This window comes from Bombina bombina, chromosome 6 (assembly GCF_027579735.1).
Source record: "Bombina bombina isolate aBomBom1 chromosome 6, aBomBom1.pri, whole genome shotgun sequence".
Taxonomy (NCBI): domain Eukaryota; kingdom Metazoa; phylum Chordata; class Amphibia; order Anura; family Bombinatoridae; genus Bombina; species Bombina bombina.
The window spans coordinates 731428147-731442642 of NC_069504.1; the positions used below are offsets into that span (position 1 = coordinate 731428147).

At 39.3% G+C, this 14496-nt stretch overlaps 1 protein-coding gene across 3 annotated transcripts in view; it reads right to left on the minus strand.

Annotated features, from left to right (window-relative positions):
• Positions 1–14496, minus strand: part of LOC128663560 (patatin-like phospholipase domain-containing protein 6) — a 453640-nt gene that overhangs the window by 327036 nt on the left and 112108 nt on the right. For all 3 annotated transcript variants that reach the window (XM_053717940.1, XM_053717939.1, XM_053717938.1), the window contains exon 6: positions 2383–2542. In XM_053717940.1, coding sequence (XP_053573915.1) covers positions 2383–2542 — 160 coding nt within the window. The remainder of the gene's footprint in view (positions 1–2382; positions 2543–14496) is intronic.

The following is a 14496-nucleotide window of genomic DNA, read 5'->3' on the forward strand; positions in this document are numbered from 1 at the left end:
CGGCCATCGGTGCTCTGTGTGAAGTGGAGGGGGGCGGGATCGGGGGCGGGATCTACGGGGGCGCGCACGGGAGCACGCGCGTGCACGGGAGGTGGCGGGCGGGCGCGTGCACGGGGCGGGAGCGGGTGGGAACCGCTACACTACAGAAAAAAAAAAAGTTAAAAGCTAAAAAAAATAATAAATGTAAATATTAAAAATGTAATCTAAGGGACCTGGAAGGGGTTGGGGGTTGGTCTTGGTGGGGGGGGAAAGCTACACTACAGAAAAGGGCATTTTTTTAAAAAAAAGGCACATTTTTTTACAAAACTGGGTACTGGCAGACAGCTGCCAGTACCCAAGATGGCGCCCATTAAGGCAGAGGGGAAGGGTTAGAGAGCTGTTTGGTGGGGGATCTGTGAGGTTGGGGTCTAAGGGGGGATCTTACACATCAGCATATGTAAATATGCTTTTTTTTTTTTTTTTTTTTTTAAAAAAGGGCCAAATACCTTTTATTTTAGTACTGGCAGAGTTTCTGCCAGTACTTAAGATGGCGGGGACAATTGTGGGGTGGGGGAGGGAAGAGAGCTGTTTGGGAGGGATCAGGGGGTCTGATGTTTCAGGTGGGAGGCTGAGCTCTACACTAAAGCTAAAATTAACCCTGCAAGCTCCCTACAAGCTACATAATTAACCCCTTCACTGCTAGCCATAATACACGTGTGATGCGCAGCGGCATTTAGAGGCCTTCTAATTACCAAAAAGCAATGCCAAAGCCATATATGTCTGCTATTTCTGAACAAAGGGGATCCCAGAGAAGCATTTACAACCATTTGTGCCATAATTGCACAAGCTGTTTGTAAATAATTTCAGTGAGAAACCTAAAATTGAGAAAAAATTTACGTTTTTTTTAATTTGATCGCATTTGGCGGTGAAATGGTGGCATGAAATATACCAAAATTGGCCTAGATCAATACTTGGGGTTGTCTACTACACTACACTAAAGCTAAAACTACCCCAAAAAGCTCCCTACATGCTCCCTAATTAACCCCTTCACTGCTGGGCATAATACACATGTGGTGCGCAGTGGCATTTAGCGGCCTTCTAATTACCAAAAAGCAACGCCAAAGTCATATATGTCTGCTATTTCTGAACAAAGGGGATCCCAGAGAAGAATTTACAACCATTTATGCCATAATTGCACAAGCTGTTTGTAAATAATTTAAGTTAGAAACCAAAAGTTTGTGAAAAAATTTGTGAAAAGTGAACGATTTTTTGTATTTGATTGCATTTGGCGGTGAAATGGTGGCATGAAATATACCAAAATGGGCCTAGATCAATACTTTGGGTTGTCTACTAAAAAAATATATACATGTCAATGGCTATTCAGAGATTCGTGAAAGATATCAGTGTTCTAATGTAACTGTCGCTAATTTTGAAAAGAAATGGTTTGGAAATAGCAAAGTGCTACTTGTATTTATGGCCCTATAGTTTACAAAAAAAGCAAAAAACATGTAAACATTGGGTATTTCTAAAATCAGGACAAAATTTAGAAACTATTTAGCATGGGTGTTTTTTGGTGGTTGTAAATGTGTAACAGATTTTGGGGGTCAAAGTTAGAAAAAGTGTGTTTTTTTCCATTTTTTCCTCATATTTTATAAAAATTTTTATAGTAAATTATAAGATATGATGAAAATAATGGTATCTTTAGAAAGTCCATTTAATGGCGAGAAAAACGGTATATAATATGTGTGGGTACAGTAAATGAGTAAGAGGAAAATTACAGCTAAACACAAACACCTCAAAAATGTAAAAATAGCCTTGGTCCCAAACGGACAGAAATGGAAAAGTGCTGTGGTCATTAAGGGGTTAAAAATGTATTCTCTATCTGAATCATAAAAGAAAGATTTGGGGTTTCATGCCCCTTTAATATTGTTGAAATGATTGTTGAAATGTCCTCATGTTATTTTGGGACACTCAAGTAAAAATAAACTTTTATGATTCAGATAGAGCAGCAGTTTTAAGACACTTTCCAATTTGCTTCCATTATCAAATATTTTAGATTTTATATACACACTTTCTGGGTTACAAACTACTACTGAGCATGTGCACAAGTTCACAGGGTATACGTATACTAGCCTGTGATTGGCTGATGTCTGTCACATGATACAGGGGGCCAGAAAATGGGAGAAAAAAATAATTTGCCGGAAAAAAATCTACAGCTTATTTGAAATACAGAGTAGGTGTTATTGTATTGTCTTTTTATTATGTACATGTTAATTATGCAATTCTATTGTATTGAGTGGTCCTTTAATAAAGGATTATAAATACAAAAAAAAAAAAGTTTGCCATCACAAACATGAATAAAGGAAAAACAGACAATTTATAAACAAAGCAAAACAAACTTACTGGATCGGTTAAAGACAGTTCCAGCTTCCCTTTCAGGACAATATAAATACTTGAGTCGGGCTGTCCAGGGCAGAAAACAATAGATCCAGGATCATAGTGTTCATAAACCACATACTGGCATAGCATAAGGAAAAGAGGTCTCTCAAAATGACCTAATAATCTGTAATAAAGAGAAGCAGGGAGACACATAAATTAGAAGAAAGGTTAGATAAGAATATGGGGACATAAGAACAATACGTAGAAGAAGGATTAAATGTGATGCAAAAGGTTATAGAGGGAGAGAAAAATAATAACAATGCAGAAGAACCAGGCTAAAAGAAGAAATAAGATACATTGTAATTGTGTTGTGATAACACTGCAAGAGCAGCTGACAGAGAACAAATTAAATTAATGCAGGAAACACAGAAGAAACAAAAGTTGAAAACCTTGGAAAAATGGGAAGAGTGAGCGGTAAACAGGTAGAGATAGACAAAACATAAAAGGGTAGATATTACGGTAGTTTTGTTATATGGGATAAAACAATATTCTGTACTCTTTATTAGGGTGCGTTGTTCAGCCCATTCAGGGCCAGATTAAAAATGGAGTGCAAACGTTTCCGCGCAAGTGATATCGGGTTTTTTGCAATCGTTTGCACGCAGGTTAAATTACGTTCGTATTACGAGTTGAGCATAAACGCAATTTACGGTAGAATGATTACCACGCCTTCAGAGCTCTGGTTAACTGTTTCACAAAACATAAAAGTGTCACAAAACACATAAAAAATACATTACAAAGTACAGTTACACTCACAATAACATTATCTAATACAAAGCATTAAAAATAAATATAGCACACAAAAGCTATAAAGGCTCAAAGATATGAGATCTCAGGTGTTAGAAAAAAAAGGCAAAGGGCTTTAACATAGACATACATACTTATACATGTCTAAAGATAAATATGTATGTAAATATGACAACTAACAAAATAACTGCAATAGATCATACAATTAAGTATAAGTAACTTTAGTCTGCATTAGGAATTATGTTTCTGCTCTGAGAAAAAAAATTGAAGAAAAATATGTATATAATATTTCAATTATCATTCATACAAATAACTTTTTTTAAATGAATTTTTAAATAATAAGAAAAAACATAATTTATGCTTACCTGATTAATTTATTTCTCTTGTAGTGTATCCAGTCCACGGATCATCCATTACTTGTGGGATATTCTCCTTCCCAACAGGAAGTTGCAAGAGGATCACCCACAGCAGAGCTGCTATATAGCTCCTCCCCTCACATGTCATATCCAGTCATTCGACCGAAACAAGACGAGAAAGGAGAAACCATAGGGTGCAGTGGTGACTGTAGTTTAATTAAAAATTTAGACCTGCCTTAAAAGGACAGGGCGGGCCGTGGACTGGATACACTACAAGAGAAATAAATTTATCAGGTAAGCATAAATTATGTTTTCTCTTGTTAAGTGTATCCAGTCCACGGATCATCCATTACTTGTGGGATACCAATACCAAAGCTTAAGTACACGGATGATGGGAGGGACAAGGCAGGAACTTAAACGGAAGGAACCACTGCCTGTAGAACCTTAGAGGTAGAGTCCATGGTGGACAGGAAGACATGTTCACTAGGTCTGCATACCAGGTCCTGCGTGGCCACGCAGGCGCTATCAGAATCACCGATGCTCTCTCCTGCTTGATCTTGGCAATCAGTCGAGGGAGCAGAGGAAACGGTGGAAACACATAAGCCAGGTTGAAGAACCAAGGAGCTGCTAGAGCATCTATCAGGGTCGCTCCCGGGTCCCTGGACCTGGATCCGTAACGAGGAAGCTTGGCGTTCTGGCGAGACGCCATGAGATCCAGTTCTGGTTTGCCCCAACGATGGACCAGTTGAGCAAACACCTCCGGATGGAGTTCCCACTTCCCCGGATGAAAAGTCTGACGACTGGGATGTGGATCGCTGACAAGTGGCAAGAGTGAGACTCTGCCCAGCGAATTATCTTTGAGACTTCTAACATCGCTAGGGAACTCCTGGTTCCCCCTTGATGGATGATGTAAGCCACAGTCGTGATGTTGTCCGACTGAAATCTGATGAACCTCAGGGTTGCTAACTGAGGCCAAGCTAGAAGAGCATTGAATATTGCTCTTAACTCCAGAATATTTATTGGGAGGAGTTTCTCCTCCTGAGTCCACGATCCCTGAGCCTTCAGGGAGTTCCAGACTGCGCCCCAGCCTAGAAGGCTGGCATCTGTTGTTACAATCGTCCAATCTGGCCTGCGAAAGGTCATACCCTTGGACAGATAGACCCGAGATAGCCACCAGAGAAGAGAATCTCTGGTCTCTTGATCCAGATTTAGTAGAGGGGACAAATCTGAGTAATCCCCATTCCACTGACCTAGCATGCACAATTGCAGCGGTCTGAGATGCAGGCGCGCAAATGGCACTATGTCCATTGCCGCTACCATTAAGCCGATTACTTCCATGCACTGAGCCACTGACGGGCGTGGAATGGAATGAAGGACACGGCAAGCATTTAAAAGTTTTGATAACCTGGACTCCGTCAGGTAAATTTTCATTTCTACAGAATCTATCAGAGTCCCTAGGAAGGAGACTCTTGTGAGTGGTGATAGAGAACTCCTTTTCCACCCATGCGACCTCAGAAATGCCAGAACTATCTCTGTATGAGACTTGGCAATTTGAAAGCTTGACGCCTGTATCAGGATGTCGTCTAGATACGGAGCCACCGCTATGCCTCGCGGTCTTAGAACCGCCAGAAGTGAGCCCAGAACCTTTGTAAAGATTCTCGGGGCAGTAGCCAACCCGAAGGGGAGAGCTACAAATTGGTAATGCCTGTCTAGAAAGGCAAATCTTAGGAACCGATGATGATCTTTGTGAATCGGTATGTGAAGGTAGGCATCCTTTAAGTCCACTGTGGTCATGTACTGACCCTCTTGGATCATGGGTAGGATGGTCCGAATAGTTTCCATTTTGAATGATGGAACTCTTAGGAATTTGTTTAAGATCTTTAGATCCAAGATTGGTCTGAAGGTTCCCTCTTTCTTGGGAACCACAAACAGATTTGAATAAAATCCCTGTCCTTGTTCCGTCCGCGGAACTGGGTGGATCACCCCCATTACTAGGAGGTCTTGTACACAGCTTAGGAATGCCTCTTTCTTTATCTGGTTTTCTGATAACCTTGAAAGATGAAATCTCCCTTGAGGAGGAGAAGCCTTGAAGTCCAGAAGATATCCCTGAGATATGATCTCCAACGCCCAGGGATCCTGGACATCTCTTGCCCACGCCTGGGCGAAGAGAGAAAGTCTGCCCCCCACTAGATCCGTTTCCGGATAGGGGGCCGTTCCTTCATGCTGTCTTGGGGGCAGTAGCAGGTTTTCTGGCCCGCTTGCCCTTGTTCCAGGACTGGTTAGGTTTTCAGGCCTGTCTGGAATGAGCAACAGTTCCTTCCTGTTTTGGAGCGGAGGAAGTTGATGCTGCTCCTGCCTTGAAATTTCGAAAGGCACGAAAATTAGACTGTTTGGCCTTTGATTTGGCCCTGTCCTGAGGAAGGCTATGACCCTTACCTCCAGTAATGTCAGCAATAATTTCTTTCAAGCCGGGCCCGAATAAGGTCTGCCCCTTGAAAGGAATATTAAGTAATTTAGATTTAGAAGTCACGTCAGCTGACCAGGATTTAAGCCATAGCGCCCTCCGCGCCTGGATGGCGAATCCGGAGTTCGTAGCCGTTAGTTTAGTCAAATGTACAATGGCATCAGAAACAAATGAGTTAGCTAGCTTAAGTGATTTAAGCTTGTCCATAATTTCATCCAATGGAGCTGTGTGAATGGCCTCTTCCAGAGACTCAAACCAGAATGCCGCAGCAGCAGTGACAGGCGCAATGCATGCAAGGGGCTGCAGGATAAAACCTTGTTGAACAAACATTTTCTTAAGGTAACCTTCTAATTTTTTATCCATTGGATCCGAAAAAGCACAACTGTCCTCAACTGGGATAGTGGTACGCTTTGCTAAAGTAGAAACTGCTCCCTCCACCTTAGGGACCGTTTGCCATAAGTCCCGTGTAGTGGCGTCTATTGGGAACATTTTTCTAAATATAGGAGGAGGGGAAAAGGGCACACCAGGTCTATCCCACTCCTTGCTAATAATTTCTGTAAGCCTTTTAGGTATAGGGAAAACATCAGTACACACCGGTACCGCATAGTATCTATCCAGCCTACACAATTTCTCTGGAATTGCAACTGTGTTACAGTCGTTCAGAGCAGCTAAAACCTCCCCAAGTAATACACGGAGGTTCTCAAGCTTAAATTTAAAATTAGAGATCTCTGAATCAGGTTTCCCCGGATCAGATCCGTCACCCACAGAATGAAGCTCTCCGTCCTCATGTTCTGCAAACTGTGACGCAGTATCAGACATGGCTCTTACAGCACCTGCGCGCTCTGCATCTCTCCTAATCCCAGAGCTATCACGCTTGCCTCTCAATTCTGGCAATCTAGATAATACTTCTGACAGGGTATTATTCATGATTGTAGCCATGTCCTGTAAAGTAATTGCTATGGGCGTCCCTGATGTACTTGGCGCCATATTAGCGTGCGCCCCCTGAGCGGGAGGCGAAGGTACTGACACGTGAGGAGAGTTAGTCGGCATAACTTCCCCCTCGTCGTCTGGTGATAATTCTTTTATAGATAAAGACTGATCTTTATTATTTAAAGTGAAATCAATACATTTAGTACACATATTCCTATGGGGCGCCACACTGGCTTTCAAACATAATGAACAAGTAGATTCATCTATGTCAGACATGTTTAAACAGACTAGCAATAAGACTGGCAAGCTTGAAAAACACTTTACAACAAGTTTACAAGCAATATAAAAAACGCTACTGCGCCTTTAAGAAGCACAAAACCTGTCTCAAGTTGAAATAACAATGAACCAAAGCAGTTATACCAACCAAATTTTCACAGTAAATGTATTAAGTTAGCAGAGCATTGCACCCACTTGCAAATGGATGATTAACCCCTTAATACCCAAAACGGAATAACAATAGAAAAAAACGTTTTTTAAAACAGTCACACACACTGTCACAGCTCTGCTGTGACTTTTTACCTCCCTCAATATGACTTTTGAAGCCTTTTGAGCCCTCTAGAGAAGTCCTGGATCATGCAGGAAGAAGCAGGAAGTCTGAGTCTGAATTTTTACTGCGCAAAAAAGCGCTAAAATAGGCCCCTCCCACTCATATTACAACAGTGGGAAGCCTCAGTTAACTGTTTCTATGCAGAAATTAAGCCAGCCATGTGGAAAAAATTATGCCCCAATAAGTTTTATCACCAAATGTACGTTAAAAAACGATTAAACATGCCAGCAAACGTTTTAAAACACATTTTTTGAAGAGTATATATCTCTATTAATAAGCCTGATACCAGTCGCTATCACTGCATTTAAGGCTTTACTTACATTACTTCGGTATCAGCAGCATTTTCTTAGTCAATTCCATTCCTTAGAAAAATATTTTACTGCACATACCTTAGTTGCAGGAAACCTGCACGCCATTCCCTCTCTGAAGTTACCTCACTCCTCAGAATGTGTGAGAACAGCAAGTGGATCTTAGTTACTTCTGCTAAGATCATAGAAAACGCAGGCAGATTCTTCTTCCAAATACTGCCTGAGAAAAAACAGCACACTCCGGTGCCATTTAAAAATAACAAACTTTTGATTGAAGAAATAAACTAAGTATAAAACACCACAGTCCTCTCACGACCTCCTATCTATGTTGAGGGTTGCAAGAGAATGACTGGATATGACATGTGAGGGGAGGAGCTATATAGCAGCTCTGCTGTGGGTGATCCTCTTGCAACTTCCTGTTGGGAAGGGAATATATCCCACAAGTAATGGATGATCCGTGGACTAGATACACTTAACAAGAGAAATTGAAACGCATGCATACACAAGGCTTAAGTTCTCATTAAAAACACTTGAACCAGGGAAAACACTGAAACTCCCATAATGTACTTATGGTATAAAATAATAGCAGCCAGCAGTAACTATGTTTGACTATGAAAAAGCCCTTGCAATCCGAGGGCTGAAATGACCAATTATCTTACAGGGAGAAAGGTTTAAACCTTGGTAAGCTGCATTAAAAGAAGGACTGGAGAGACAGAGTTACTCCAGACGACCCCTGACGCGCGTTTCACAAGAATGCTTCTTCAGAGGGGTGCGGGCCGCCGCCTTAGCAGCATAACAATCCGTAAATCCCACCTTCCAATGTGATAAGAAAAAAGTTTAGTTACAATTGGCCAGCTAGGCCTGTCAATCAAGTGACAGTGGCTAGTAAGGGGTGTGTCAGAAGCATCAATGCTGACATAAGTACTAAAGTCATAAGGAGGCAGGACAGAGTGCATCCGGTATTTCTGATCTGTTGATGAACGCCGCCAATCAGAGGTCTGTGTGATCGTAGTGATGCAAGCAACATCATAGAGGGATGTGCCTCAGAACAGCTGTTTACAAGAAAGCAAATGCTATTGGATGATCATGTTTACCTACAAGTGACAGATTAAATCACAGTCAGCAAATATAAATCGAAGTTGGAGAATATCGTATACATAAATGACCGATGTGAACAAACCTTAGTAATGTGTGCATGCGCTAAAAATGAGCTAAACCGATACTGTTTATATTATCATTTAGTATCCAGATAGATTAGTACTGATTATAACATCCAACTCGCTTTTAAATATATGTGCATAGATCTGCCCCAATTCTCATAAAAGAATCTGGTGTGACAAAAAGTTATATTCGAATGATAATAAGAGTAGGCAGAAAAGTAAATGCATATCTGATATTCACTTAGTGTATGGAAGCAAAGTCATTACGGTTCAGGTTATATTATCCTCTGCCAATCAACCATGTAACATATGCGCATGCAAAGATCCTTAATCGCAAGTGAGGATATCAGTTACAGTCAGTCTTATGTTGATCACATCTATAAATTGATGTACTAATTTCATTTGTTATAACTAGTCAAAGGTACACAATTAGTACAGTCTAAGCATATTCAGATAGGTAAGGTGTAACATCGTTAGGAATCTGAGAAATAATAGATGCCTTGAATAGTGCTCAGTGGAAACATTGTATCCTGGTCACCTGATTGTGGGATAATTTTGATATAAGCTACAACAGACTAAAGCTACTTATACTTAATTGTATGATCTATTACAATTAGTTTGTTAGTTGTCTTGTGTCCTGAGCTTTGACCCTGCGACACGCAGCCTTATATTATATATACATTCAGAAATTATTCTGTATATCATATAACCATAATAAGACTCCTGTTTTATTATAATTCTGCCTCCCCCCGTTTTGTATTGTATGTATGTGAATATGTCTATATGTGTACATATGTGTTATGTATTTATATGTGTAGATATGTATTTACAGACATATTTACACATATAAGCACATAAATACTTATGTACACATATATACAGGTAGCCCTCAGTTTACGCCGGGGTTAGGTTCCAGAAGGAATGGTTGTAAATCGAAACCGTTGTAAATTGAAACCCAGTTTATAATGTAAGTCAATGGGAAGTGAGGGAGATAGGTTCCAGGCCCCTCTCAAAATTATCATAAGTAACACCTAATACATTATTTTTAAAGCTTTGAAATGAAGACTTTAAATGCTAAACAGCATTATAAACCTAATAAAATAATCACACAACACAGAATATATAATTCAACTAAGTTAAATGAACAAAAACATTTGCTAAACAGCATTATAAACCTGATACAATAATCACACAACACAGACTTCACTTGCATTTTTCTGCAAACAGTTCTTTCTATGCATTTCAATCTGGACTGATTTATAGACAGGAAGATCTTGTTCCTTTGAAATCTGCTCGATAGCTCAGGTCTGGTTAAACTGATTAATTTCAGCTTGCTTGGCTTTGCTGCAACACAAGCGGACAGCTCCACCTACTGGCTATTTTAATAAATGCACTGCTTCTCAATGCTTTTCAATAGCAGTCACATGACTGGAAAAAAAGGTTGTTATTCTGAAACGTTGTAAATTGAACCGTTGTAAAATGAGGGCCACCTGTACATATATATAAGTGCATTGGAGCCCTTTGCCGTTAAGTAGATGGAAACATGTAAAATCATATTTATGCAATATTCATTTTTAATAAAGTGTTACAATATGTATTTACTGTAAATATTTCCCATTCCATTATTCTGCACATAGCAGAATATGTTCTTTGTGATATAAGGTGGCGCAATTTAGCTTGCTATTCCCAATTGTATATATATCTATTTTTATATTTTAAATGTTGCAGGTCATTAAACACACCTGAATCTATATATTCCTCTTGGAAAAATGAGCGCAAAACAAAGTTAAATCAAAAATATATACAGTTTTATTAGTATTTCTTTAAAAACAAATATGTATCACTATAAAACTGGACACCGGTGTCTTCTAAAATTCAGAGCTTGAATAATAATAAAAATATATAAATATATCCTTCTTCTTTATAATTGTATCTAATAAAGTTAAAACTTACAATGCTAACAGAAATATGTCTGCAATTCAAAATAACCTTTTTCTTCGTAATATACAAGAATGGATTGAGCTCCAAAATTATACAATTTGTGCATATATATTCAGGGTTAATATCACAGTGAGCCCAATATTTTAGGGGCACAAATTAGGAAATGTCACTCGTTAAGAGACCAGTTGGCCCAATGTTACCTTATAGTGTATCTGAGTGATTACACTATTGCGGTGAGTCCGTAGTGAAAAAGAATTGTTGAACAAATTTCCCCCAACAAATCTCCGTTGGTATCTGAGCTTCTACTTCTTATGTTGGCTTTTTTATTTTAACGTTTTTTCTTTCACCTTTCCTTTGGGTCCTTGCTATGTGACTTTCAATACTGATGATCCTAATTCTTTAGGTGCTTCCTCCTTTCGGTCTGTGACCGATCGCCTCCTGCTGATGTGACCGCTCCTGTTTAGTGAGCCCCTTGTTGTTAAGGGGTCGTTTCTTGCTCTTGACCTGTTCACCACAAACAGTTTGGCAGGTTTTTGGTGTGTCCCTTAGCGGTTTTCTTTTTGGCGGTCTGTGGCTAACCGCTTCCTGTTGTTGTGTCTGCTCCTGATTAGTGACCCCCTCAATGTTAGGGGTCACTTGTTGCTCCTCAATGCGGTCAAGTAGTATACCGCTAGTGGATAGAAATGGTGGTAATCCTTACCGGACCGCACTAAACAGGAGCGGTCACATCAGCAGGAGGCGATCGGTCACAGACCGAAAGGAGGAAGCACCTAAAGAATTAGGATCATCAGTATTGAAAGTCACATAGCAAGGACCTAAAGGAACGGTGAAAGAAAAACCGTTAAAATAAAAAAGCCAACATAAGAAGTAGAAGCTCAGATACCAACGGAGATTTGTTGGGGGAAATTTGTACAACAATTCTTTTTCACTACGGACTCACCGCAATAGTGTAATCACTCAGATACACTATATGGTAACATTGGGCCAATTGGTCTCTTAACGAGTGACATTTCCTAATTTGTGCCCCTAAAATATTGGGCTCACTGTGATATTAACCCTGAATATATATGCACAAATTGTATAATTTTGGAGCTCAATCCATTCTTGTATATTACGAAGAAAAAGGTTATTTTGAATTGCAGACATATTTCTGTTAGCAACATTGTAAGTTTTAACTTTATTAGATACAATTATAAAGAAGAAGGATATATTTATATATTTTTATTATTATTCAAGCTCTGAATTTTAGAAGACACCGGTGTCCAGTTTTATAGTGACACATATTTGTTTTTAAAGAAATACTAATAAAACTGTATATATTTTTGATTTAACTTTTTTTTGCGCTCATTTTTCCAAGAGGAATATATAGATTCAGGTGTGTTTAATGACCTGCAACATTTAAAATATAAAAATAGATATATATACAATTGGGAATAGCAAGCTAAATTGCGCCACCTTATATCACAATTTACTTGTAAACTTATGGGATAACTTTTTAAAGGTGAGCTATATTCCCTACCAATCACACAGTCTAAACTTTTTTGTTCTAGAATATGTTCTTTGTATTTTTAAAGAAATATTCCTATACTGTATATATCTATACCTATATATTAGCATATAGATATATAGGTATAGATATATACTGTACCAAACTACCATCAGATATATGTAGAAATATGTATTTAAGAATACATAGAACATATACTTCTATGTGAAAAACATAGGAATGGGAAATCTTCATATTTTCATGTGGGGTTAGCGCACATTAGATTACGCGGTCAGGTTAGCGCATATGTAAATATGCGGTCATGTTACTGTATACGTGAATATGCAATCGGGTTTGTGAGCGAATTCAGTGTTTTATTTCCCACTTTTTTTTCTCCATTGACCTCTATTGGGGAATCATTTATTGTTTGTGCAATAGTCTAATTGCGCTAGAAGTAAGCGGTTTGCGCTCGTCGGGTTAGCGCTCGAGTGCAAACTTTTTACTTTCAACTCGTATTACGAGCGCTAACTGACAAGCGTTTAATTCTAGTGCAATTAGCGTAATCTGGCCCTTAGTGTGTTAAATTGGGATATATGCCAATACAACATTTTGCAGTGTTGAGACTATACAATGTGACGTCTGCCCATTGTGTGATATGGGAAAATTGTTCAGGAAAACCTTTTCCAGAGCAAAACAAAGTCACTATACACACACACAGCATCACTTACACACATGCACTCACCTGCATGCACACCCATACTCACACAAATGCTTGCCTGCATGTCCACAGTCAAGTCCATTCACTTGTAAACATATTAACACATACACACAAAGGGTTCATATATGAAGCCGTCAAAGCAAGAGTTCTGAGATCTTGATGAAAAAAAAAGAACCCTAAGAGAATGCAATCTCTGTGAGGAAGCCTCCAAAGTCAAGAGGTCAGCATACCAAGTTCTACAAGGCCAAGCTTGATCAATCAGAATCACTAAAGCCCATCCCTACTTGATTCTGGAAATCACTCTGGTTAGCAACACGAACAGAGGAAAGTTGCACATCAGCTTGAACTACCAAGGCACCACTAGAGAATGGACTAGATCTGCTTGAAGATCGCAAGACCTAGCAAAATAAAAGGCATGTTTGTGATTCAAGCTAGAATCCATGAGATCAGTTCATTTTGCCAGGTTTAATTTAAGACCTCTGTAGATACTACATATAGTTATAGGTGATCAATGTTGTGCCAAGGGGTACATACGTACGTATAGTGTGCTTGCAGAATATTTCAGGTTTAAGACTTCTCCTATTTTATTTTTATGAGCGTGAGAAAGTGCAATTTTCAACTTTTCCCCTCATTTTAGGTTGATTATCTCTGGTGGGGGACCAGATAAGAACCTGAAACTTTCACAGATAGTCCTCTATGGTAGTATTCTGCTGTAAAAAAAATTAGTTTGAGATTCCACTGGTTACAGAGGTAGGGCTAGTAGAAATCTGATGAAAAGCCTACTTTATTGATACATTTTGAGAAATGAACAGAGTATCAAATGTTGTTAAAATATGTAATATATGAGCAATTTGACACTATGTCTGATGTGTCCACGAGAGTCCCATGCTTCCTGAACAAATGGAAACTGTATTTAGAATTGTTGGACTTACCAACTAGAAGACAACTTTTGGCTCCCTTTAAGAACACAGTGTATATGCTTGAGGCAAATCTCAGAGGGGAATGGGATATATGGGGACATTAACATGGAAATACATAGCTAATTAGTTTACCTATATCTTCATATGATTCCCTAATCTCTCACAGCCTCAATAAGTTTATTACGCTTATTAAGTTTGTTAAGTTGATTATGAGTGTTTAATTTGAAAAAGGTTCTGTGACGAGACCAATCACGCCACTGTGCGTTGGAGGAGCCTGGTTGCCCGCCTGCTGCCTTTAGACTATGGCCCCATGTTGAAACGCTTGATTTTCCCCTGCAGGGAAACGAAGGCTAGGTCGTTCGGTGCTTGCCCTATTTGAACAGTAATACCCCAGATAGCTATGCCATGGAGCCCATTGGTATAACGAAAGACTATGTGAAAGAC